The sequence below is a fragment of the Miscanthus floridulus genome, chromosome 12 (assembly GCF_019320115.1).
Source record: "Miscanthus floridulus cultivar M001 chromosome 12, ASM1932011v1, whole genome shotgun sequence".
Classification (NCBI taxonomy): Eukaryota; Viridiplantae; Streptophyta; class Magnoliopsida; order Poales; family Poaceae; genus Miscanthus; species Miscanthus floridulus.
Genome location: NC_089591.1, coordinates 71,599,808 through 71,626,055, shown reverse-complemented (window position 1 = coordinate 71,626,055; position 26,248 = coordinate 71,599,808). Strand labels below are relative to the sequence as shown.

The following is a 26,248-nucleotide window of genomic DNA, read 5'->3' as shown; positions in this document are numbered from 1 at the left end:
CCCTTGAGCACAAAGCAAGCTGAAGATGCAGACACGTCGCATGTTGCCCGTCCCGCGACAGCCCGGCCGGACGTACTAGCATTTTCCCTAGTGGCAAGCAAGCATAGATACCAAGATTAAACAACAAGCTAACAAAGGCGACACATCGTCACTCCCTCCGTGCATGGCCACTGCACTGCACTGCATGCACCAGTCGTCGCAACAACTAACCCCGACGTCGTGATACCTTCTCTAAGTTTTTTTCTTCGGAAAGCGAAAGCGGAGACGCAGAGCATACATGCATGGCATGAGCATCATCATCCGCCACCGCCACCTCCACCGCCGCCGCGGCCGATCCATCCCTTTTGCGGTTTCGCCTGCGCCGCCCGGCTTTTGTAGTTTCCCCGACGCTTTGGAGATCCATGCATGGCCGATCCACACCGCTGTTCCCCCAGCTGCTCCTTTAGCCTCGCGAAAGCCACACATATAACGTCCCCCACTGCTGCGCAGGGAGTCAGGGACAGGGCAGCGCCGGCGGCAGCTATGGCGCGCAGCAAGGACAGAGTGCCGCTCGTCAGTGTCGGCTTCGCGGTGGCGTCGCTGCTGCTCCTACTCTGCGCCACTCGGTGCGGTAAGTACGTGTTGCACTTCACTCACAGTGTCACACGCACGACCAGCGGCGAATCATATAAGGATTAAAGAAGCAACGATCGATCCTCCTCCTCATCACAAATTCACAATGCTGGATCAGTAGCCAGGAGTAATAACTAAACGACGGGTTTTTGTTCGTGCATGCATGGAGCAGAAGCGAGGGCCATGGCGGCGAGGCGACTGAGGAGCAGTAGCAGCAGCCCGCTGCTGAACGCGCTGTTCAAGCTCAACTTCATCCGGACGGTGGAGCCACCGCGCCGGCTGCCCACTCCGACCGCCGACGCGGCCGACGCCGCGAACCTCGCCGCGGGCGACACCAACTCGCCGTTCTGCGTCAACCCACCGGACGCGCCGTCGTCCACGTCGTACACTCCCTTCACGCCTTCGTTCCCGGGCCAGGCGCCGCCGCTGCCGCCGATCACACCCGTTCCGCCGTCCTTCGAGCCCAGCCCGCCGGAGAACGGCGCCCCGGGTGGAGGCCAGCGACAGGGTGGTGGCGAAGGACAGGGAGGCGGTCAAGGCCAGGGCGGAGGTCAAGGCCAGGGTGGAGGTGGTGGAGATCAAGGCCAGGTAGGAGGTCAAGGCCAGGGGGGCGGAGGTCAAGGCCAGGAAGGCCCACCGGCATCCACGATACCGAACTCGCCGCCGCAGGTGGGTCCGGGCACGCCGTTCGGATCGGTGCCGCCGAGCCCCATCGTCGTGGTGCCGAGCCCGCCGGGATTCGGCCCTGGTCCCGGCTCCGGCTCCGGCTCAGGCGGCGGCGGCCCGTTCCAGCCGCCGATCGTGTACCCACCTCCACTGGCGCCGCTGATGCCGCCGGGCGCCGGGCAGACGCTGTGGTGCGTGGCCAAGCCCACGGTGCCGGACCCCATCATCCAGGAGGCCATGGACTACGCGTGCGGCTCCGGCGCCGAGTGCGACTCCATCCTGCCCAGCGGCGCGTGCTACCGCCCCAACACCGTGCTCGCGCACGCCTCCTTCGCGTTCAACAGCTACTGGCAGCAGGTCAAGGCGAACGGCGGCACCTGCGACTTCGGCGGCACCGCCACCATTGTCACCAGAGACCCAAGTAAGCATCATCATCAGCTCCCTTACCTTCAATGCGATCATGCCATGGTGGATTTGTCTGCTTTGACTTTTGCTTCATGTCAATCTTGCTCGAACTCGAAGGTGTTGTTTGGCCTTTACTGATCACTGTCAATCTTGCTCAGTGATGCTGTTGTCTGTAGACTGTAGACAACTCTGCTTCTGACTGAACTAGGACAGTGCTCTGAGGCTCCGACTGAACTGAACTTTTATCTTTGTTTAGTACGGAGTATTAAGCATATATTCCAGATTTTAAGAAATCAAATTGTTTCCTTTGAAATGCCTTCGTTCAAGCCGGCATCTTACCTGCTGCTGCTGTTTTATCCCCTAAAAAAATGCCTTCATATTTTTGTTACTTGCATGATAAACCGGACCTTACTGCATTTTCCTCGTAATTTACTTGAGTTGGATTGTAACCGACTAACCGTATTATTCATCGTTTCATCTCTGCAGGCTACGAGAAGTGCAAATTTGACCTTCTGTGAGGAGGGAAGGTACGTAGATATGCAGGAGAACAGACTGCAGATGTGCAAATTTTCCCCCAAGTTCATTCGGGGTTATCATTCCTTTTGCTTCTAGGCCACACCACTGCAGATTTTGTAACTAGCTCTTCTTCACTAGTATGGTTTTGAATTTTGTAAGACCAATACTGTGCAAAGGTGAAACTAAAGGTGATTCCTTGACATATTTGATATACAAGCTCTTACTCAGACTGCTGCTTGCCATCTTTTCACTTTCAGCTTTTTCGCCCAATTATTTTAAGTCAAATATGCTAACTTGATGCTTACGCCTACTCTGGGAATCTTTACTCTCTGATGTTAAGCTGTAGTAGGATTTTGTTCTCTAGGTCAAGCTGACTTCTTTCGACACTAAGCGTGTTAGAGCTTATGCTTCTGAGGTTATAGTTGTGGCGGGTGGGCGGACGAGGCTTGAAGCGAGGATGACGAACAGGCGGTGCCGTGCTCGGCGTCGTCGCTATGAGGGTTTCGCGAGAGAGGAAGAAGAACGTGGTTGCCCAGGGGGGCAATGGGAGATATAATCTCAATCTCTGGCTAACCTTCATTGATCCATAGAGTTTGATACATATAGGACTCAACTTAACCAACTATCCCTAGCTTTTAGGACTCTGTAATCTCAACTAACTAAACTCTAATGACTCTCAATCCAAACTAACCCAAACTCTGAATATCGCAACCTGTGCGCCCCTGGTGACCATGCCCAGCTTGGCACACGGTTGAGCCTAACCACTACAGCGTCTATAGACTCTGCCGAACATAACATCACTCCCCCCCCCCCCCCTCGGCAAACAGCTTGTCCTCAAGCTGAAAGGTGGGGAATTCGGCATGGAAATCCTCGAGCGGTTCCCATGTTGCATCCGCTGGCGGAAGACCTGCCCACTTGATGAGCACATGCCAGACCCCGCGATGCAGCTGTGCACGCAAGGCTTGATCCGGTTGGAGCAGGCGACGTCCCTGGTGAAGCAGAGGTAGAGCTGGCGGTGTAGACGGTGGAGGACCTCGGAACGGCTTCAACACCCCGACGTGGAATACGTCGTGAATCCTGGCTCCGGCTGGCAGCGACAAGCGGTACGCCACCTCGCCGATGCGTTCGATGATCTGGTATGGCCCGGCGAACCGAGGGCTGAGCTTGCCGCGGCGCCCAGGCAGCAGTGACTGTGTAGGACGATGAAGCATGCGGAGCCAAACCCAGTCACCCACCTGAAACTCCAAAGCACGATGAGTGCGATCATAGTGGCGCTTGGCATACTCCTGAGCCTGGAGCAGCCTGGCGCGCACATCAGCTAGGAAGTCGTCTCGGTTCTGCAGGAGGGCGTCAATAGCATCTGTGCAGGATGAACCTACAGTATAAGGTAGCAAGGCCGGTGGTGGTCGACCATACACAACCTGGAACGGCGATGTGCGGAGGGCTGAATGATAGGACGTGTTGTAGCAATACTCCGCCCAAGGAAGCCACTCAAGCCATGCGCGCGGTCGGTCACCTGTGATGCACTGGAGGTACATAGCTATAGTCTTGTTCACCGCCTCCGACTGACTGTCCGTCTACGGATGAAATGTTGTACTGAGTCTAAGCGTGACACCGGCAAGCTTGATGAGATCTCGCCAAATGTGGCCTGTGAACACCGGGTCCCGATCACTGACAATTGAATTGGGGAACCCATGGAGATGAACGATGCCCTCAAAGAACGCCTTGGCCACTGACATAGCTGTGTACGGGTGGCTGAGGGGTATAAAATGAGCATGCTTCAAGAATCTATCCACCACAGTCAGGATGGCATTCTTTCCATGCACCCGCGGAAGCCCCTCAATGAAGTCAAGAGCTATGTCGGCCCACACATGTGAAGGTACCTCCAGGGGTTGCAAGAGGCCGGCTGGTCGGAGGGAGTCCACCTTGTTCTGCTAACATACGGCGCAAGAGCGGACAAAATCACAGACCAGCCTGCTGTCATGCTCGATGAAGAACTCAGAATGGAGGCGCTACAAAGTCTTCTGGAACCCCTCATGGCCTGTTGAATGAGCAAGGTCCAGCACCGTGGGCACAAGCGCCGACCCAGCTGGAACGAACACCCTGTTGCCGTAAAGTATAAGCCCGTCGACCACGCGCCACGGCGTGCCACGCTGGGCGATACCCATGTCCCGGAGGGCGCACAAGTCCGGGTTCTCCTGCACCTCTCTGCGTAGCTCATCAAATAACTCAAACGACGGACCAGAGATAGCATGATCAGCTGCGTCGTCGCCGTGACAATGGGAGAGAGCATCCGCCACCATGTTCAAGCTACCTGGGTGAAACTCCACTGTGAAATCATATCCGAAGAGCTTGGTCACCCAGTGATGTTGCGGCGGTGTCGACAAGCGCTGGTCTAGTAGAAACTTGAGTGCGTAGTGGTCGGTACGCACCACAAAACTGCGCCCCACAAGTATGGTCGCCAGTGTCTCACGGCTTGCACGAGGCCGATAAGCTCATGCTCATATGCCGCCAATTTCATGTGGCGCTGCGCAAAGGGCCTGCTGAAGAAGGCAATTGCACCGATGCCCTGATGAAGAACAGCGCCGAATCCCGACCCCGACGCATCGCAGTCCACCGTAAAGGGCCAGTCAAACACCGGCAGCTGCAGCACCAGCGCTATAGACAGTGCCTATTTAAGGGCATCAAACACCAACATAGCCCCATCCGACCAGTTGAACACGTCGCGCCGAAGAAGCTGGGTCAGGGGCGCCGCGATGGCATCGTAATCCTTGATAAACCGGCGGTAATAGCCGGCCAAACCGAGGAAGCCACATAGGACGCGCGCTGAACGCGGTTGCGGCCATGTCGTGACGGCGTCCACCTTGCTGACATCCATGGCCACACCTTCAGTCGAGATCACATGCCCGAGGTACGCCACTGAGGACTCGGCGAACGAGCACTTGCTGCGCTTGAGCCATAGCTGGTGTGCACGGAGCGCTAAGAGGACCGCCTTTACATGCTGGAGATGCGTTGTCCACGATGGGCTGTAGATCAAGATGTCATCAAAGAAAACCAAGACAAACTTACGCAGGTAGGGCTGGAGGACGGCGTTCATTAGGCTCTGGAACATTGCCGGCGCATTGGTGAGGCCGAATGGCATGACTAGAAACTCGAAGTGGCCATGGTGTGTTCAGAACGTCGTCTTCTCGATGTCCTCTTGATGCATCCGGACCTGGTGGTAACCAAAACGAAGATCCAGCTTTGTAAAGAACCGTGCGCCGCCAAGTTCGTCGAGTAGCTCCTCCACAACTGGGATGGGGAACTTGTCCTTAACCGTGCGCTCGTTCAGAGCCCGGTAGTCACACACAGAAGCGCCAGGACGCATCCGGCTTCTTGACTAACAACACCGGAGCCGAGAACGCCGAAGTCGACGACCGGATAAGCCCCTGATCTAGCATGGCAGCACACTGGGCCTCGAGCTCGTCCTTCTGAAGCTGCGGATATCTGTATGGCCAGACTGCTACGGGTGCTGTGTTTGGCAACAAGTGGATGCGGTGATCGCAACGTCGAGCCGGCGGCAGTCCCTTCGGCTCCACAAAGAGGTCGTCGAACTCCTGCAGTAGGTTCTGTAATAGGGCCGGCCCGTCCAGTTGTACAGCATGGAGCCGCGTCGACTGAACATCATACCGTGTGGAGCCGATCCCCCTCCAGAAGACACGGTGACCTGCCCTTGTGAAAGCCAGGCATAGGTCGTCGAAATCCCACAAGATTGGCCCCCATGTGCGAAGGAACTTGATGCCGAGGACCATGTCGTAGCCATCCAGCGGAATAGAATAGCAGTCCACCGTGAACACTTCATCTGCAATCCTGATGGCGACGTCTGTGGCGAGGCCGCTGCATGCGACGCGGTTTCCGTTCGTGACGAGCACGCCCGCACCCGGGCATGGCTGGAAGTGGAGGCCAATGCGGCGACTGATGTCCACGCGCACGAAGTTATGCGTAGACCCAGAATCCAGGAGAGCGACAAGCTGTGTATTCCCGACCTGAACGTAGAGCTGCATCGTTGTTGCTGTTCGAATGCCGGTGATGGCATTAAGCGAGATCCGCGGGGCATCGGGGTCGATCGAGGATGGTTCTGCTGCTGCTGTTGTGGATTGTACTGAATCATCGCTGTCCTCCGGCTCCTCCACAATGTAATCCGAGGCCTCCAAATAGAACAGGCGGGCACACTTGTGACCACGGACATACTGCTCATCGCAATTGTAACAGAGGCCTTGCTTGCGGCGCTCCGCCATCTCCTCCGGCGATAACTTCTTGAACGGCCGTGGAGATGGCCCTGAGGTGGCCGGTACCACGACTGATGCTGAGGATGGCGCTATGGCGGCGGTCAAGGCACGACGCCCAGGGCGCGCCGGTGGTGCCGGTAGAGCCAGCTGTTGTGGGCCGTTCCGGCGTTCATACGCGCGCGCTAAGCGCATCGCCTGCTGCAAGTCGCGTAGATCGTGAAGCTCGACATCCACACAGATATGATCAGGAAGGCCGCCGGTGAAGAGCTGTGCTTGCTGGTCCGGCGAGAGGCGGCCTGCATGTGCCAGTCTGGCCTAGAACGCGTCCAGATAAGCTTCGACATTCGACAAGAACGGCAGCCATGCCAAGTCGGCGAGATGGTTGGCGCTGAGGGGAGGCCCAAACTGTTGCTGACAAAGCCGTCTGAAATCATCCCATGTCAGCCGCCCGGCGTCCCGCTCGAGGACGGTATACCACATCTGGGCCTTGCCGGTCATGTGGAAGGACGCGAGCCACACCCAATCGACCGCCCGGGTCTACTGTCCTCGAAAGAACTGCTCGCACTTGAGCAACCATCCCAACGGATCGTCCGCCCCATCATAGCACGGGAACGTAAGCATGTGGTAGCGCGGCACCACTGATTGTTCAGGCTCTGAAGGCCGGTGATGCACTGATGTTGGCGACTGCATCGGGGCAGACGTAGGATGGGCATGTGATCCAGACCCTTGCATGATCTGTGACAGCGGAGGTACTGGCGACGGGGACGGCGGGAAGGAGATCTCCGTGATCGGACGCCTTGTGACGGTGGCGGCGCCGCCATCGGTGTTGTCAGCGTGATCTGAGGAGCCGGTGAGGAGAACGGCAGCTCCCGCACCGGTCTCGACATTGGCGGTGGAGGGAGACCACCATAGCCCGGCAGCCCGTACTGGAACGTCGAGGAGGAGGGCCGGCTTTCAATCGCGGACACGCGCAGCGACAACTCCGTGACCTGGCGCTGCAACGCGCCCATGGCCGCTGTCATCCCGTTGAACGCCTGGGCAAGGTCTGCCGGGGAGAAAGTCGGCTGTAGCATGGGCACCGTCGCCGAGACAATGGGCGTTGTCGTGGTGATTATGGCGGCGGAGCTGACGGGCGCGGTGACTGATGGGGTGGCGGCAGAGGTGGGGGGCGGTATGGGAGCGGAAGCCGCAGGAGCAAACATGGCTGATACCAGGTTGTTAGAGCTTATGCTTCTGAGGTTATAGTTGTGGCGGGTGGGCGGACGAGGCTTGAAGCGAGGACGACGAACAGGCGGCGCCGTGCTCGACGCCGTCGCTATGAGGGTTTCGCAAGAGAGGAAGAAGAACGTGGTTGCCCAGGGGGCCAATGGGAGATATAATCTGAATCCCTAGCTAACCTTTATTGATCCATAGAGTTTGATACATATAGGACTCAACTTAACCAACTATCCCTAGCTTTTAGGACTATGTAATCTCAACTAACTAAACTCTAATGACTCTCAATCCAAACTAACCCAAACTCTGAATATCGCAACCTGTGCGCCCCTGGTGACCACGCCCAGCTTGGCACTCGGTTGAGCCTAGCTACTATGGCGTCTATAGACTCTGCCGAACATAACAAAGCGTGTGTTTGATTTGGAGGCAAGTTGAGAAGAACTAATAAAGCATCTGAAGTGCAGAAGTGTGACTAGCAGGATACAGATGACAAGAAAACCTCAGTTGTGACGCACAGCATAATCCTTATCATAAATTCGTAATAGGGTAAATAAGAGCCCAATAAGACAGATTAATATTTATTTATGGGTAAAAGAAAGAAAGACTATGGATAGGGAGCGGATTTTGGTCAGGATATTGCAAATTCTCAACAAAATCTTGCGAAAGAGAGCAAATAACTCTCACTAATACCTTGATCCACATACAACAAAACTGTACCTTCACCGATCTACATCAGCCCAGTTACAAACTCACAATTATCTTAAGCTTAATGCTGTTGTATCTGATCCATATTAAATGGATAAATTACATGAGATCCTCACTCTCTTCATGAACTAGACAAAAACGAACTAGCACTATTTTGGACTCTGAGTGGCTCGTTGATAACAGCATTCACTGCACTTACCATTTCCTTTGGGGAACTAAATCCATCAGTCTGAGAGTAGAACAAGTGAACTATCTTACACATCTTCCAGAAGAGCTCCTTGCATGGCCTAGGAACAGGGCTTTCTTTCCTGAGAACCAATCTTAGCAACTCTCTCCTAGAGACGTCTATGGACTTCTGCATTGCCTTTTTAGCAGCTTCTATGGACATAGAACCACCACTGTGGAGGACAAGTAGAGAAACACTATTCAGCTTCCCCTGGTTGCCTTCCCTCTGCAGACATGGACGAACAATTTTGTAAGAATCATCCAGTCACAAACTTAAAGTGAGAAAATGAGGAAAATTTTAAGAAGATATGCTTATCTAGTAGAAAATCATGACTTTTATATGTAAAGGGGTTCTAATACCTCGAAACTTTGGCAGTCATTGAGGAGCCTCCCAGGAGTGCTCATTAGCCTAAATAATTTATCGTACTCTTCATCTTTGACAGCTTGCTCTAATACCTCTTGCCCTACAAAATACAATGCTGGGAGCACAATTGGGCCCAGTGCAAACGAGACAACAGCATTTGTCATGTATTCTTCAACTGTTGGCACATATTGGCTTCTCTGCCATTCTGTCTCGACCATCATAGAACTCAACAAATCCAGCCACTGCAAATGTGCTCCAAGTTGTCAGTACTGAACATAACCAAATGCAAGATTATTGGGACACACATCAGACTTACTATTTCTACTAGGTGGTTTGTAACATCACGGCCTTGTGCTGCAGAAGCCACTGCTCCAAGATGGTTCACTGTTGTATAAATAGCAGAAAATACTATTTTCACTTGCTCTGAGTAGAACTCAACTGCATGGTGCGCATGCCATCTATGAAAACCATCAGCCAAAAATGGGAGATTAATTAGCCATGCATAAGCGATCAGCATTACTTCATAAAGAGTAGACATACTTCTCAACTAGTGCTATCAGGTTTTCTAATTCTTCTTTTGATCCCCCAACATCGAAGAAGTCATCAACCACAGTTGTGAGAACACCATTTTTTGCCCATGAAATGCGAGCGTCAGACAATTCAGAAGAAAATATGGTAGCAGCAGCAGACAGATAGCAGTATGTCAGTTTCTGCCGAGCAAATTGTAGCTGGTCCAGCTTGTTCTCCTTCACCCAACTGTTGCAACAAACTTAAGCAATTTACCTAAGGGAGAAAATTTATAAGACAAGTATATGACATTTATATTACCTATCAAGATGCTGAAGTTCACCCTGGTAAACATATTGAGAGGAACTGAAATCTTCGACAGCCAAAGCTACAAATTCTTGATTGATACGAAAAGACCTGATACAACAAAGTGTAACATTGGTACTCAGCATCTAAACTACTCAAATTTGATGAGATGTGCTTCTGCAAAATTAGAATCTTACGAGGATTTTGTTGTTAGCATCAAAGGACCCCAAGCATCAAAATGTTCGATGTTTCGCTTGTGTTCTAGACGCTCCAATGTAGCATAAAAGGGAAACTTAACAGCATACTCCATCTGAAATCAGAAAACACAGAGTTAAACATAAACTGAACCACCCAAGTGAGAATGAGAATTTCAAATTTTATGCAGCACCTCTCCAAAAATCAGGTCTTTTTGCACCCTGCTAGAGCACAACTTATCCTTCAATAAGTTGCCAGACCAGGATCCTATGCCATCTAAGATCAAATCATCTTCTGATAAGTTGACTTTTGAAGCCTTGTACAATTCCAGTAGGGATTTTGTATCATTTAAATATCCTTGTAGTGAATCATGAAAATTGGAAGGTCCAGCAATATGAGACAGCTCATCTGATGTAAATTAGCGCATTAGTTTGGCCAAAGTCAAATAAAAAACCAATGTTGTCTGGAATTCCAGACTTGTGAGTTCTGAAGTACCTGAGGAAACATCGTAACCATTCATCCTCAAAAGGCGAAATGCCATTGCACATGTTGCTATGTCCATCATGATTTCCTCATCTTTCTGTAACCAGCAACTGCAAGCTGGATATAGTCAAGTATATAAGTTACTAAAGGAAGATATAAAATTTTCAAACAAGACAATTACCTGTATGCCATGTCCAGGATGCTTTCTATGTCACTGACAAAGTGCTGAGAAATTCCCATTTTTTCAAGTGCATCGACCATTGAAAGCTGACAATGTATTTTTAAAGGATACATTGCTGGTACTGCAAAAGCCTAATGCCATTAGGTATTAACCAATAGTCCAAATGCTAGATGATTATGAGAAGGAATAGTACGGCAACCCACCTGCACTGCCAAATTCACTGACAAGCAAATTTAGGTATTGAAGGGCTTGATCATTGTATTTGTGGATTAATGCAACAGCAGTTGTGGAAGGAGACCTGAACAATGATCCATTCTTCCTCTGGAACTTCATAGCTTCATCCCAGTCCAGCATGTTTCCTAATCCTTCTGCGATATAAGCCATATATGCTTTTCTTCCAGAAGAACTGTCCACAGCCTGTCTAAATTAAATCAATTATCAGGACTTTCAGTACATTATTCACAAGCTCATGTCAAATTATGAATTAATCAAAAGACAATATGAACAACATCAGGAGCACCCCTTTCCAGCAAAATTATGGCCATCTGACAAATTAATGCAAACTCCTTTAATGTTTAAAAAACAAGGAAAGTAATTACGAGTGAATTTCTGTTCATGCGTTAAATCCATATATGCCAATAACTCTATAAAACAAGTCTTCCCTGATATGCAAACACAAAAGAAATACAAGATGAACTTTCATGCCAGGATAAGTCATCGACAAACCTTTTCAATTCCATCTCCTGGAGGTGAAGAATCCCACAGACATCAGTTTGTCTTATAGGAATTTCTAAACCCATATCAATGGCGAGGCTAAGTAAACCAGGAAAAGTGATGTTGAAACCTATAGGAGCAGTGACCTGCTCGTCCATAGCAACAGAGAAATTTCTCCCAATGAAATGCAGTCCTGTTCAAAACATAAAAGGAAAAAAGGCATCTGGTCAGCATCAATTTTCACTGAAATAGAAATACCTTCAAATCCCTCTCAATGAACCTCAATTTATACCTCTCCACATGTTCTCTCTGCCAACATTCCATCTCCTCAACGCAAGAACACATGCCAGCGTGGATAGGAGAACATCCTTGCTGATTGATGAGTCAGATTGGCTGACACCCCATGATCCATCATCCTGCTGGTTCTGCAATATCCACTCAACACATTGTGGGAAGCAGGGAGTCTGATGAGAGCCCCGCATTGGCACCATAGAAACCCAGGCTGTGTCGTATGAAGAAGGTGGCAATTGGGGCCTCCGGAGCTGATTCCTTATTCTAGTCTTCAGTTCCTGCTTATGCTGCAATTTATTAGTATGCTAGTATTATTTCATAGAAACCCACGGCAAGTTGCACACTTACAATAATCAAACAATGAGGCCCGTACCTTGTTTGGCAGGCTTATGTTTTCTGCAACCAACCGCTTCTCGGCATATGCTGTTCGAAGAAAGGAATCAGGCAGCAATAAGTACCAGGCATAAGAAGGTGAAGTAAAGTTCTGCCCTTAGCAACTTGCTAGAGTAAAAAAAATCCTTTCTAACATAGCCGTCAAAGGCGACAGAAACCAAGATAAATATCACTTTTTCCTCAACTGTGTTACGCGACCGCATCGTCATGGTACGATGCCAACGGATGGAACCAAGAAGACGGCGAGGACGTACCTCTAGCTACCCCGGAAAGAGATGCTCTGCCTCTGCTCGATCGCGCCGGAGTCACCACGCAAGGTGACCAGCCGGCTGGGGCAGCGGCCGTAACGTTGGGCATCGGGTCCAGCAAAACCACCTGGGAAAAAAAATGTCGAGAGCCAGGAGGAATCTGATCGGCAAATTTGAATTTTTGGCACTGCCTGTACCATGCACGAAACGAATCCAAAGATCTGGGACCTGGTCGCCCGCACCCATCCTCATAAAAAATAGAGAGAACCAACCAAACCAAGCTAGGTTTTACTCACCAGCAGAGTACGAAAGACAATCAGCTGCCGGGGCCGCGGAGGGGAGAACCTCGGTCGGTGGGACTAGGAGGAACCGAGAAGGGGATCAGCGGCGGCGAAGAAGAAAGAGGCGAGCGGAGGCGGCGGAGGACGTTCGAATCGGGCCCCCGGCCGTGCGCCTGCGCTCTGAGTGGGAGCGCCTTTTTGCCGTCGGATTTGCTTGTTTGCTTTGCTCGAGTGAACGCTCGAGATGGGACTGGGAGAAGGACAAGTGATTTTGTTTGTCGTCGGACTAGCAATACGGTGTGTTGGTTTATTTATACTCGTACTCCCAGTGTGTACGGTGTGTTGAGGCAGAGGCGCAGAGCATGCCGCTGTCAGTGTCAGTCGGCCACTGCCCCCATCTCCAAATCCACACTTCCCGGGAGCACCGGAGCCCGGAGGGGAGCCCGTTGACGACGGTGTTCGTTGCGAGATGCTCCCAAGTCTAGTTTTGTCCCTGTCTGCCGATCTATAGGAAAACCAGAAGAAGAAGAAAACAATTGGGAGCAGTTGGCGTGCTGCCGCCTGCCGCCTGCCGCCTGCGTGCGAGCGAGTAGGAGGGCCGGCGCCCGGCGGACAGTGACAGGCCACGTGCTCACGTCACGGACGGGCCACGGCCCACGGGCGGCGGCGCGAGAAGGGAACGCCTGCACTGCGATTCTGCGAGACTGGGTCATTAGGGTGACGGCCCAACAGGATTGTTCGGCCCTTCGTTTCGCTAGATCATAAGGTTGAGGTAGTGGGCTGGGCCATTTCTGCAAACTGAACTGAAATCTGGAAATGGCTTGTTATTACCTGTAATAATAAAGGGCCAAAAAGTTTTTTTTTCTTTTTTTTTACCCCTCCAACGGTCCAACAACTCCAACTATGTTTGGAGTTCGATTTTTCTCCGGATTTTCTTAGCCAGCACAGTGTAATGTGGGAGTGGAGAATAAAGAAAACTGACAAAAATAAAGGAAGAGAACAGAGGGATACATGTTGGGGTCGCCAAGTACTCCTTGGGCCATGGGTCTCGGCAAATAGGCAATTAATGGCCAATGATTAGCTCTGTGTAAACCGTGTTATAGTACATGACTTGTACTACACTTTTTATATTGACCAATTTTAATGTGTTTAATAATATTATCATTTAATTGGCTTTCCAAAAGGCTAATAGGCAATTAATGGCCAATGGAGTATTCATAACTTTTAGTCATTTCCTTTATACTATTTGCACATGAAACTTCAATGAAAAGATGTTTAATAACTTAGTTAGGATTTAATGGTCACAAGGTTGACTTTTGTGCACAAGCAAATTTATAGGTTCCGTTCGCTTCGCTGAAAAAACAAACCGAAATACTGTTCCAGCTGATTTATTGTGAGAGAAAAACATTGTTCTGGCTGAAAAAAATAAGCTGAAAGTGCAGATTATAAGAGAAACGAACAGGACCATAGAGTTATATTTAATAACATATGTTTAAAGCTTTTAAATACATTATCATTTTATGTGGCCTTTATTTTTCTCCTTTATCTTTCTTTTATTTTTAGTCGGAGTTAAGGTTTGTGCATCATGTGTTTGGTAATTTGAATTTTCATTTATTTGATATTAAATTATATTTAATAATTATTTAATTTAATTTATCTTTTTCACCAAAAATTGAGTTTGACCATAATTAAAAGGCTTTGACCTCTGCATAACTATCATCACATGTGATATATTTATCTTTAGTTAGAGATAATCTTAACAATGCTTTTAGTTAGGTGATCTGGTAATAAACAACAACAGGGGTTGTGTGTGCACTCATATTTGTAACTTATATATATGTTGTTTCCACACACAGGTCATAAGAGATTGTATAAGTCAACATGAATACTTATGACCTGTGTGTGGAAACAACATATACAAGTTACAAACATCCTCTAAGCAGGTTGGAAACTTCATCAAAGTGTGACCTTATCTTTATATTCATGCACTTATGATCAACTTTTCCATTTCTATGTTACATAGTTTTGGCTTGGCACATGAGATTTCCGGTTTCTACGAAATCTTATTACACATGGTGGCTCACATCCAAGTTTATGTTTGAGAGTTAAGGTTTTGAATGTCCACACAAATGATTAAGTTGTCCTAAAGCATCATCAAGATCTTAAGTTCTTATTTAACAACTTGTTTTTATTTCCTTGTATATTTGAGTTATTTCTTACACTAACCTTACCATAAGTCTCTCATGGACAAGTTAACCTTTCATGTTTAGTGCTAATGGTGTTATCCACGTAGGGACCCGCGTCTAATACGGTCTTGACAACGCTCCATCGTGCTTCTATATAGTTTGGACGATCAACATTGACTAATTATAATAGATAAGGAGACCCACTAGCAAATAAGCACCAAAGTAACTCCATCAAATTTTTTAAAAAAAATCAATCTAGGCACCATAAGTTGATTTTTTAAAAAAGATCTAAAACTAATTTCATAATTTTCTAAGGTAACACAAACTTTCTATGAATTTTCTTAGATTAAGCCAGGTTTTAGAATTTTTTGCATTACTAAAAATTATTTGAATAAATATTGATTTTTTTGAACTTTTTAGATCTAAAAAATATTTCTAGCCTTATTTACCTCACTAAACTTTCAACTTAGCCCGATTACCACCTCTGACGTGGTGCCACATTGACAAAACCACCATCAAAAGCACCAAGGCGAATAAAAACAAACAGTTTTAAAAATTGACGGGGTGTTAAAAACTAGTTTTATAGTTGATAGAGAAAAATTGAACAATCGTGATAGTTGATGGAGGTAAATGAGTCATGTTCTAAAAAAAATCAGCCATGTTCGTGCCCTAGCCCATAATATATTGGCTGCTCGGTCTATGGCAACGGAACATACTTTCATGGCTTTTGTTTTCTTCCTTCTTTGCTTTACTCCTCTTCTTATGTGAACTTCGCCATTCATCAAAGTGGCGTCTAGTCTTCATGCTTGACATATTTCTAACCTATAGCTAGTCTTAAATAATATGCCAACTGGTTTAATTCAGTTACCGTCAACTAAAATAATTTGGCTGATTATGACAAACTAACTAGCCAAATTACACCATCAACATTGAGCTTACAAAATAACAGTATAATTCACTCCAACGGCACAACACTACGTGAATACCTTACATATCTCCTACTTCGCTCAACATTCCTATATTTATGCTACTCACATCAACACAAGTGGTTACACTTACACCACCTGATTTTTTTAGAAAATGGAAGAAACTTCCCGCTTCTACATTACCGCACACTATTACATAGTTTCAGTAAGGAAACAAGAAATGCAAAAACTATGCATGCCAGAGTCTTATTAAATTTCCACCCATGAGAAGCAACAACTCTAGCATAGTGGTCTCTAATGTTCTACTAGCTAACTAGAAAGACTTCTTTGTTTCATCATCATGTTGCAGCAGTGCCCAAAACTGTAGCCAGTATGTTCCCCTGAAAATAGACTGCATAAAAGATGTATACTTGTAATTTTGAAAAATTAGATCATCACAACATTTCCAAATTCCCAACATAAAGCAACTACCCCAACCAAAATATAATTCTCTTTTAAAATCAAAATTTGATAGCCAACTTCCTAACATGTGGGATACAGAGCTAGGAGGGGTTGGTTAACCCAGTAGCTATACAGATAGTCCTCCATACTGTCTTGACATGATGACAATCAAAGAAAAGATATTTGATGGTTTTGTTGCAATTATAGAAACAACACTTTTGACTACCTTTCCAATTCCTCTTAATGAGGTTGTCCTTTGTTAAAATTACCCCCTTTTGGAGATACCAAAGAAAAATCTTAATTTTTAAAGGAATTTTTAACTTCCAAATCAATTTATGAGAGAAGGGTGTATTCTGATTTATCATGTGAAGATACATAGAGTGGACCTTAAATTGACCATTGCTATGTAAGTTCCAAATAAACAAATCACTCTCATTAGGTCAATTGATATGAGTGATCTTGGCTACTAGCTCTTCCCATTCATCAAGTTTATCCCCCACCAAAGCTCTCCGAAAATATTCAGTGGTGTTCATCTCAATATTGGCCCTGTATCATACGGACGATTTGTAATATTATACCATGTATATTCCCAAATCTTGTTTGTGATCCATCATTAATTTTGAAGGAACCACAAGCCAAAACCTGATCTTTTATTTACTCCACATGATGCAGTCACCTACCGAACTATCTCACAGTAAAAACACACCTACTGAATCAAATGAACAACATCATCGAGGCTTGGTTTCTCTCACACAACAGGCAGCGATGCATGGCTCCCTTCGAGCTTTAGTGGCTCATTGATCACCGCATCCACTTCTCTAGCCTTCTCCACTGGTGAGCTAAACCCATCAGTTCCTGAGTAGAAGAAGTAGCACACCTTGCACATTTTCCAGAACAACTCCTTGCAGGGCCTAGGAACAGCACCTTCTTCACCAAGAACTAGTCTTAGGAGGTCTCTCCTGCATGTGTCTATGGGCTTCTGTAACTCCCTTCTAGCCTCTGATATGGATGTGCAGCCACCATGAAGAACGAGGAGAGAAACACTGTTCAGCTTGCCCTCGCCGTACTCCCTCTGCAACAGTACATCAGTTGATCACTATGTGTCAGCTGGTGTCATATTTTCAATATACAAGACTTCCCTTTTTCTCGATTACAATAAAAAGGCTTCCTGAGTGCCAGTCAAGACTAATTGGTACAGTAGTATTTAGTATACCATGCTCATATACCTATTAAATAAGGAAACACTTGGAGAATGAAAACTAACTCAAGTACCCATTATTTTCTATGCTAATGAATCGCACTATTACTTTCATGAGTGCAACAGGTCTGTCATGAAAGCTTAAGAGAGTTGAAACTCAGTAATGTACCTCGAATGTTTGAACATCATTCAGGAGCCGGCCACATGTGCTCATTAGCCTGAACAACTCGTTGTATTCTGGATCTTTAACGACAGACTCCGGGATCTTTGGTCCAACAAAATACAATGCTGGCAGTACAATGGGGCCTAATGCGAATGTCAAAGATGCATTTTTCATGTATTCCTCCTCTGTTGGAACATATTTTCTCATCCGCCACTCTACCTCTGTCATCATAGACTTTAGCAAATCCAACCACTGCACAAGCCATTCAAAACTAGTCAGTACTCAGCTGAAAAGGAAAAAAAAAAAAAACTGGAACTTACTATTTGTATTAGGTGTTTGGTAACATTGCGGTCTTGTAGCAAAGAAGCCTTTGCTCCAAGCTGGTTAACTGAGTTGTAAATTGAAGAAAATACAATCTCTACTTGTTCCGAGTAGAACTCAATTTTGTGATGTTCGTCCCACCTATAAAAACCATTGAAAATAGAAAGTTAAATTATAATAAGAAACCATCACTATTTCTTAATAAGGATGATGATGCACTGATGCACAAGACATCGTGGTAAAAGGACGAGGACCATACATCTCAACCAACGTGACAAGGTTTTCAAGTTCTTCTTTTGATCCTCCAACATCAAAGAAGTCATCGACAACGGTTGTGAGCACACCATTTTTGGCCCACAAAATGCGAGCATCAGACAGTTCAGGAGGGAACATGGTTCCAGCAGCAGACAAGTAGAAGTATGCCAATTTCTGCCGTGCAAATGGTAGTTGGTCCAGCCTGCACTCTTTCACCCAGCTGCAGCAACATATTTGCAACCCACAAATAAGCTAAACTGTTGATGGTTGTAGGTTTGACATAGGACAGGAGTGCGTAACAATCTTATTTACCTTTCAAGTTGCTGAAGTTCTTGCTGGTAAGTAAACTGAGAGGAACTGAAGTCTCGGATACCCAACGCTAGAATCTCTCTGCTAGTATATCGACTGGACCTGTTTCAACATTAATATTTAGTATCATCAATGCAAGTATTTGTATTACAATGGTTTAGTGAAACCTTACTTTGTGGATTGGGAACTTACAAGTATGGTGTCTCTAGCATGTGGTGGCCTGTAACATTGAAATTTTCGATGGTCCACCTGTGGTCTAGACGGTCCAGTGTGGTGTAGAAGGGACAGTCTAGAGTATGTTCCACCTGAAAAGAAACAAACAAAAAATAGCGTTAAACATGTTAGCTAATCTTTCCAAATTCTAAACGTGACAAGAACAATAAATCACTGAAGCATACCTCTCTAAAGAGTGGAGTTCTTAGTGCACCACCAGACCCCAGCTGTTCCCTCAGTAAGGTACCTGACCATGAGCCTATGGTATCCAGGATAGATTCATCTTGTGAGATACCAACTGTAGAAGCCTTGTGTAATTCTAACAAGGTTCTTGTATCATTCAAATATCCTCCAAGTGAATTTTGGAACACGGATGCTTCAGCAACATGATACAGCTCATCTGCACCATGTTTTCATGCGGATAAGTGTGTTGAGAAAGGGCCAAAAGTTAAAATCCATCTGTTATTAAAACTTAAAAGTGTCAAAATTTTCTAGGTCTAGAAAAACACCAGAAGAGACATCGTATCCGTTCATCCTTAGAATACGAAATGCCATTGCACATGTCGCTGTGTCCAGCATAATTTCCTCATCCCGCTGTAACCAACATCTGTAAAATGTCTGGTTGTAAGTACATGAGTTTCTAATATATGAGGGTAAGGAATGAGTAAGATGTATTCAAAGTTCAATAATAGAAACCGAAATTTCCTTGATGGTGCAAAAAAAAAAAAAAAAAAAAAAAAAAAAAAACAGGAGAATGCAAAAGACCTATAGAATTTTTTAAAAAATAACTGAAAGGGCTAAACAAAATTTTCCTGACGGTGAACAGACAAAGCTAACTTGTTTGTTAGTTCAGCGTTAGAAAAAAATTATTTCCTGTGGATCTTCGAATTTTCCGGTCGGTTTAAACAGTGCCAATAGTATTAATTAATCGCTAAATTTCATGTTGTTCCCGCCAAAAACTAACAGAAAAATTGCTCCCCACAGGATATTCTGGTTTTCAGTATAGTGTTGCATTGGTACCTGTATGTCCTGTCAAGGACACGCTTGATTTCACCAGCAAAATGCCGAGAAATCCCCATGTTCTCAAGCACATCGACTTGCTGGAGCTGCTGCCTTATCGTAGTCTCCGATGCGCCCTTATCATGTTGCTTGCTTCTGCCAGGGCTAACTGAAGCGAGAAACCGTTACATATATGATGAATTGTAGTCTTTCTATACACACACACACACACACACACACGAGCTTGAATGAATTCTTACAGGTTTTTGCATGCTGCTTGTTGTCTGCGCGTTCTTGTGCTACTTCCAATGGCTTCTTCTCAACGTGTACCACTTGAAGAAAAGAAGCCCGGGTGGGTGTCATGTCAGTAACACACATCGGCGCCACGTGGCGAACAAAAAAATCCAAGAAAATGATACTATGTAAAATAACTGGTGGAGAGCCATTGAGCCAATGTACATGATGTTGGAGTGGACACGTACATGCACAGGCGACGCTGCGTTGAGCTAGCCCAGGTAAGGAAAAAAAATTTGCTACTACGTACCTAGCCCCATATCAATTCACCATATGTATGTATTGCTATGGGTTACTACGGGGGAAGTTAATGCGCCCGTCGCGCTATCGGGCGAGCACGCGACCCTGTCGCCGTCATTATCCACCACCCCGCCGCGGCGCGGTAGAGTCTCGCCGCGGAGCTCCTTCGAGACCCTACCGCCCCCATGGCAGCCTCTTTCTTCCCTCCTCTCTCCGGCCACCGGCCACCGCCATGGCCATGGGCGCCCCCGTCCCGACCTAGCCCAACCACCTCATATGCCCTCAGAACCCTAACCGCCGTCCCCACCACCTGGACGGCCTGCCTCCCCCGAAGCCTCCTTCTAAGCCCGCCGGTGAGGAGATGAACTTACCTTGAAACCCTAACTTTGTCCTCTGGCGCCGGTGAGGTCCTCGCCAGAACCCTAGCTACGGGCGCGTGGACCCGGGTCGCTTGCTCTGCCCGGAGCGTGACCGAACGAGCGATAGAGTTTGCGATTATTATTACATATGTATGTACTATATGTTCCTTCAGCAGTGCATGCACATGCACCACTGCACAGTCAAACAGATCGAACCACAAAACGGCTGGGGGAATGTGTACCTCCGTTCACCGCAGGCGCGGGGCGCGTAGACGACGACGTGCTCGGTTGCGTCGGCGTCATCCTCCCGCAGGGTAGTAACGAGCCGACGCGCTGCGCATGCCCGCCCGAGCAGAGGCGGCAGCTGACGCCCTTCAGCGAGAGGTAGGCAGCAGTCAGCTGCTTCACGGGCTTGTCCATCTAGTATATAGCTATCAACCCCAGCTGCTGGCCTGGTATGTGCGTCGCCAATGTCGTCGAGCACCGCCGGCCGGGCGAGCTGCTATGTCGTACTTGCTCTACTAGCTATAGCCAGTCACTCAGCTACGAGAGCCTGCCGCAGGAAACTTGGCGAGCGATCGAAGATTTCACGTGGTGGCCATGTGGTGGATCGCGGCGGTAGCTAGGCCGCCGGTAGCCGCAGTTATTTGCAAGTCTCTCTTGCTGCTCTGCAGGTGTGGTGGTGTTGCCGTGTCGTCCTCGCGGCCTTATTTGTAGTGCGTGTGGGTGGTGGGTGGGTGCTGGCAAAGTGTCAGGGCACAAGGGGGCGCCACCTGCCACTCCATCCTACGCGCCATATATGTGTTTGCAAGTCGTTGCTAATCCTGGTTTTGCCATACATAACACATGTATATACGGAATAATATTACGAGGATGATACGTCGATCTCTCGTACGTGTTACATGTGCGCAGTGGTGGTGCCCTAGCTACAGCCCTCTCAATCACGCGTTATCCTTCATTCGTACCGTGCTCAATTACACGACGGCGACGCAATCCGGCAAATCCCCGGCCGGCCCGGCACGGCCCCGTGAAGTGACCCGGCGAGCAGCGCGATGCACTCGTCGTGCGGCGCGACCGTCAAGCCGTCAACCTCGGCCGGACGACACCGTATGTACTGGTGGGAGGCTGGGAGGCCGACGGGCACCGCCACCACCACCGGCCACCGCAGCAGAGCTACCTGTTTTTGGTGCACTCGCACAGTCGCACTCGCGCTAGCTGTGCCTCGACGTCGACCTGCCGACGTACGGGTCATGACTAGTACGTCGTCGTCCTCCGATACATGGTCTACATACAAGGAAAAAAAACGTGGGAATCATCGGCGCACGTGAACGTTTGGTTACGCTCTTGATTAACCTAACGCATGAATATCTAAACCGAATCATTACCACGATGCCTTAATTGTGGACTGCATGCTAACATCCCCATGCTTTACCATTCTTCGGAGGCGTGTATTATTCGCAAATTATTATACGTACGCAGACAGGATTTTAGGATAGTAATATGGTCTAATAACTTTGCCTAAAAAGTTGAGTGCAGCGATCACGAGTAGAAAAACAACCTTTCATCCATGGCCAAAAAGTATTTAGTCCTGGTTTCAAAATTACAACCGTGATTAAAGGGAGGACCGGACCTTTAGTCTCGGTTTGTAATACGAACTGGGACTAATTCTATCCTTTTAGCCTCGGTTGTAACGGTTACCGAGGCGTGTCAGTGCGAGAAGCTTTAGTACCAGTTTGAGACATGAACCCGGATTAAAAGTGTGACTTTTAATTCCGGTTTGGGACATGAACCCAGACTAAAGGTATATTTTGTCCCGGTTTGTGTCTCAAACCCAGACTAAAGGTGTCTCAAGAGTGAATTTAAAAGAAAAGTGTCGGATGTGTGGTGGGAGGTGAGTTGGTAACACGTGCAAGAGCTGACCTGAAAGGTCTTGGGTTCGAATCTCCCCACAACCACACCATTTTTTCACTCAAGAAACGCCTCTAGTCCGGGTACCGGGACTAAATGTCTCAATTTTAACTAGGACTAAACGGGGTTCGGAACAGGGACTAGATCTAGTTTCTCCACCCGTGGACGCGAATGTAATAACCAAGTAGTATATATACAAGTGTAGTAGAGTTCATCAAACGCAGATATATTCCACGCAACTAAATCGCGAATGTTCATCCGATTCTAGTCGAGCAAACGATCGGACAGCCGCTGCAATTTTCATTTTAGGAATAAACAAATCCCACCACTTTCCTTATTTGGCAGACAGACGCTTTATTTTATTTTTGCGCGTGCAAACGCACCGGTCTCAATTTCTTTTTGCGCGCGTGCACGCAAACCTGTCGTTCTCTTTCCTCTCGCGCATAACATACACAAACTGAGTCACACAGCATAACTTTGAAAGAATAAGTTAAGTGTGCTAATTTATAGAACATTCTCTTTAGGTTTCATCGGCATTTTTCTTTTCGTTTCATAAACTAATCGTTCAGGAACATGGAAAAAGGGTTTAAAAAAGGGTGGGGAGGAAAATAAAAGTAACTTTTACACCATAGACTACACAACAAAATCTCATAAGATAATGCAAACTTCAATAAGAAGTTACAAAATAGATTTGTATAGCTTGTACAACTATGATATTCAGCATCTGTGTATTCAATTGCAAGATCTGCAAAATATTTAATAATTAAAAATCATAAATACAAAAAGAACAACGCTCTCAACAAAGAAACACATAGCTTAATAGTAGAAACTAACATGATAATCTAACATAGGATGATAAATATGAAACTATATACAGTAAGTTCATCATACATAACTCTATACAATAAGTTAATTAAATAAGTTAGGTTGCATACACATGAAAAGATAGGTTAGATACATAACTCTAAACAATAAGTTAATCAAATAAGTTAGGTATACATATGAGAACACAAGTTAGATATATCATTCCATACCACAAGTTAATCAAATAAGTTAACTAGCATACACATAAAAAGAAAGTCAGGTACATAGCTTTTTTAGACTTAGTTAAATAACTAAGTTGGCTAGTATGAAAATCATACAAGTTGTACCTTGCCGGTCCTGAGAAGTTTAAAAAGATACAAATATAACCATTCCTTCAAACACAAAAACATAGGTACAATATAAAAATCCTACATGTTGCTCAGCTATGTCACGTGTTGCAAGTAACAATAATTGATTGTTTTGATGGATGCACAAAAAATATGTCAATGCTTCACGAATAAACTTAATCTGAAAATGTAGGCAATATGTTCTAATCTAATGATCACAATTTTAAATAGAACTTGAGAAGCAACCAAATTTCATAGTATAATAAATAAGTTTACAATACTTAAAATACGTAATAAATTTTGCACAAAGTAATACCTCTTTGAAATAAAGATGAGTCTGGCCATCATAAGATTTAAGCTATCAAACACAACTTATGTATATAAGTTACTCTATACAACTTATGTATATAAGTTATTCAATACAAGTTGTGTGCATAAGGTGGTGAATTCAGGGGCTAAAGTTTAGAAGTGTCACATTAGAGCGTCACATGGGAGTGTTCAGATAGTAATAATAAAACAAATTACAGAAATCTTCAATAATCCACGAGACGAATTTATTAAGCCTAATTCATCCATCATTAGCACATGTTTACTCTAGCACCACATTGTCAAATCATGAACCAATTAGGCTTAAAAAATTTATCTCGCAAATTAGTCACAATCAATGCAATTAGTTATTTTTTAGTCTATATTTAATACTCCATGCATGTGTCCAAACATCCAATATGATAGGGACTAAAGTTTAGGGAAAGAAACTAAATAAGGCCTAAGTTGTGTTATAAGTTATACTCCCTCTGTCCAGAAAAGAATGCAACTATGAATTACGTGTTAGAAAAAAATAGTTCATGTTTGACCAAGTTTCTAGTGAATAGTATTCATATTTATGGCTCCGAATTAATTTATTATGAAAGTACATTTCGTAATTAATTCAATGGTATTTATTTGATATCATAAATATTGATGTTCTTTTATCTATAATTAGTCAAACTCAAGATACTAAAACGTGATACTGTGCTAGAATTGTATTCTTTCCTGGACGGAGGTAGTACTTATAAGTTATATGTTATAAATTATATGTAATAAGAAAATACACATAAATTACTACTAAAATAAAATTCTTCAAAACATATGCAAGTGGGGTCTAATTTTGTTCGTCTCGTTGCATAGAATACACCGGCTCAGACGGAATAAAAAATGGATACATCGAAGTTGTAGCATTTTCAAATAAATGTTTCGCTTTTTTTTTTAAATGACGTCTGACAGCATGCAACAGTGGACGCAGGTGTTTACTGGGCGGGCAGCTCGGCGGGACCGTTAGCTGGAATAGATTTCGGTGAACGACGGCATGAGTGAAATTGGGAGATACGTTCATGCATCTTAAAATGAACACAAGTCAGCGTATCCTTTTTCTTCAATTTTCTCTTTTGACACAGCAGGCTTGCGAGCATCCCTGCGTAGTTTAGGCACAATAATGTTTTATATTCCTAATGCTGAGTTTCATACATTCATGTCTAATCAATTTTGTATAACTTCAATTACTTCTTGCTTTCTTAAACCAGATATATACCTGTGGGTCCTAATTTTTTACTATTTATTTTTTTTTTAAATAAAATTTATATTTAGCCTTCTGAGAGACTTAAACTCATCTTTGAATCCTAGAGGTTGACGTCATGAGTTCTGACGTCGAGGTAATATGTCTCAATGCCACAGATCTCGGCTCCGAGATACTAGCCGTGCAAAAAAAAAAATCTACGTGGCCAATACCTAGACGCCTCCAAAGCGTGCGGCCAAGCGCTCCTCCTCGAAAACCGTGGCGCTCAAAGACGCGAGAGACCCACCTGTAGCTTGCCGTCTGGGTCTGGCTCTGGCACCGCCGCTCCGATTCTCTCGTCCCTGTGCCGCGTAGGGCACGGGCGCCGCAGCTGCGTGTCGCACGCGCGCGCAGAACCACGCTGCCGTGCCCGGTTGACCCTGCTGCACCAGCACGTCTCCCCGTCGCCATCTGATCTCTGGCACGCGTCGAGAGTTGGGCCCCGTTTAGATCTAAAATTTTTTGGATTTTAGTTACTGTAGCACTTTCGTTTGTATTTAATAATTAGTGTCTAATTATAGACTAATTAGGTTCAAAAGTTTCGTATCGCGATTCCTCACATAACTATATAATTAGTTTTTTTCGTCTACATTTAATACTCTATATATATGGCGCAAGATTTGATGTGACAAATACTACATAAAATTTTTTAAATCTAGACGGGCCCTAGACTTTGATGAACAAGAGCAAGGAGCACGGATTTCAAGGCGTTTTTTTAATCGTAGCGAGGTGCAGAGGAGGGCGAGCGAGCTCACTGCCTCCGACTGCGCTGCTTCTTCTTCCCGTCGCAGCTGCACAGTGCCGGCCATGTTGATGTGCAGGGTTCAGACAGGGTATGGCACGCAGCAGCAGTACTGTAGTAGGAGTAGACCGTAGTACAGTAAGCCCTTGCGCCCAAATTCATGTAGCGCGCTATTTTGTTTGTATTTGATAATAATTATTTAAACGTTAATTAATTAGGTTTAAAATGTTTGTCTCGCAAAGTACAGCCAAATTGTATAATTAGTTTTTGATTTCATCAATATTTAGTACTATATGTATGTACCATAAATTTAATGTAATGATGAATCTTCTTTTTGTACCGTGCTAAAGTTTGAATTCTGGGTAACTAGACACACA

General features: G+C 46.1%; 4 protein-coding genes across 9 annotated transcripts; 1 reads left to right on the top strand and 3 right to left on the bottom strand.

Moving 5' to 3' along the window:
- Window positions 1-420: 420 nt before the first annotated feature.
- Window positions 421-2,295, top strand: LOC136497416 (leucine-rich repeat extensin-like protein 5). 2 transcript variants are annotated; one of them, XM_066493206.1, is made up of 3 exons: window positions 421-610; window positions 785-1,699; window positions 2,170-2,295. In XM_066493206.1, the coding sequence occupies exons 1-3, from the start codon at window positions 523-525 to the stop codon at window positions 2,199-2,201; spliced, it is 1,035 nt and encodes a 344-aa protein (XP_066349303.1). In that variant the 5' UTR covers window positions 421-522; the 3' UTR covers window positions 2,202-2,295. The 2 variants fall into 2 exon arrangements, with proteins under 2 accessions (XP_066349303.1, XP_066349302.1); XM_066493205.1 differs by lacking the exon at window positions 2,170-2,295 and having other exon boundaries at window positions 785-2,126.
- Window positions 2,296-4,870: 2,575 nt separating this feature from the next.
- LOC136496103 (uncharacterized mitochondrial protein AtMg00860-like) lies at window positions 4,871-5,341 on the bottom strand. The gene has a single exon (XM_066491818.1). It carries the CDS (start codon window positions 5,339-5,341, stop codon window positions 4,871-4,873), a length of 471 nt encoding a protein of 156 aa, XP_066347915.1.
- A 2,949-nt stretch (window positions 5,342-8,290) lies between these two features.
- On the bottom strand, window positions 8,291-12,859 carry LOC136497414 (ent-kaur-16-ene synthase, chloroplastic-like). Of its 3 annotated transcripts, XM_066493203.1 has the most exons (15): window positions 12,591-12,859; window positions 12,301-12,421; window positions 12,027-12,076; window positions 11,655-11,940; window positions 11,375-11,555; window positions 10,852-11,069; window positions 10,649-10,769; window positions 10,480-10,577; window positions 10,178-10,392; window positions 9,987-10,099; window positions 9,805-9,900; window positions 9,517-9,732; window positions 9,293-9,434; window positions 8,973-9,218; window positions 8,291-8,838 (listed from the first exon to the last, which is right to left on the bottom strand). In XM_066493203.1, exons 2-15 carry the CDS (start codon window positions 12,401-12,403, stop codon window positions 8,509-8,511), a joined length of 2,415 nt encoding a protein of 804 aa, XP_066349300.1. In that variant the 5' UTR covers window positions 12,404-12,421; window positions 12,591-12,859; the 3' UTR covers window positions 8,291-8,508. The 3 variants fall into 3 exon arrangements, with proteins under 3 accessions (XP_066349300.1, XP_066349299.1, XP_066349301.1); XM_066493202.1 differs by having other exon boundaries at window positions 12,301-12,859; XM_066493204.1 differs by having other exon boundaries at window positions 11,655-11,931; window positions 12,301-12,859.
- A 2,790-nt stretch (window positions 12,860-15,649) lies between these two features.
- LOC136496751 (acyclic sesquiterpene synthase-like) lies at window positions 15,650-21,144 on the bottom strand. Of its 3 annotated transcripts, none has more exons than XM_066492514.1 (11): window positions 20,722-21,144; window positions 19,847-19,918; window positions 19,608-19,755; window positions 19,097-19,194; window positions 18,773-18,987; window positions 18,567-18,679; window positions 18,378-18,476; window positions 18,070-18,285; window positions 17,810-17,951; window positions 17,496-17,741; window positions 15,650-16,067 (listed from the first exon to the last, which is right to left on the bottom strand). In XM_066492514.1, the coding sequence occupies exons 1-11, from the start codon at window positions 20,897-20,899 to the stop codon at window positions 16,026-16,028; spliced, it is 1,569 nt and encodes a 522-aa protein (XP_066348611.1). In that variant the 5' UTR covers window positions 20,900-21,144; the 3' UTR covers window positions 15,650-16,025. The 3 variants fall into 3 exon arrangements, with proteins under 3 accessions (XP_066348611.1, XP_066348609.1, XP_066348610.1); XM_066492512.1 differs by lacking the exon at window positions 15,650-16,067 and adding an exon at window positions 16,712-17,200; XM_066492513.1 differs by lacking the exon at window positions 15,650-16,067 and adding an exon at window positions 16,712-17,200 and having other exon boundaries at window positions 18,378-18,470.
- Between the last annotated feature and the right edge of the window lie 5,104 nt (window positions 21,145-26,248).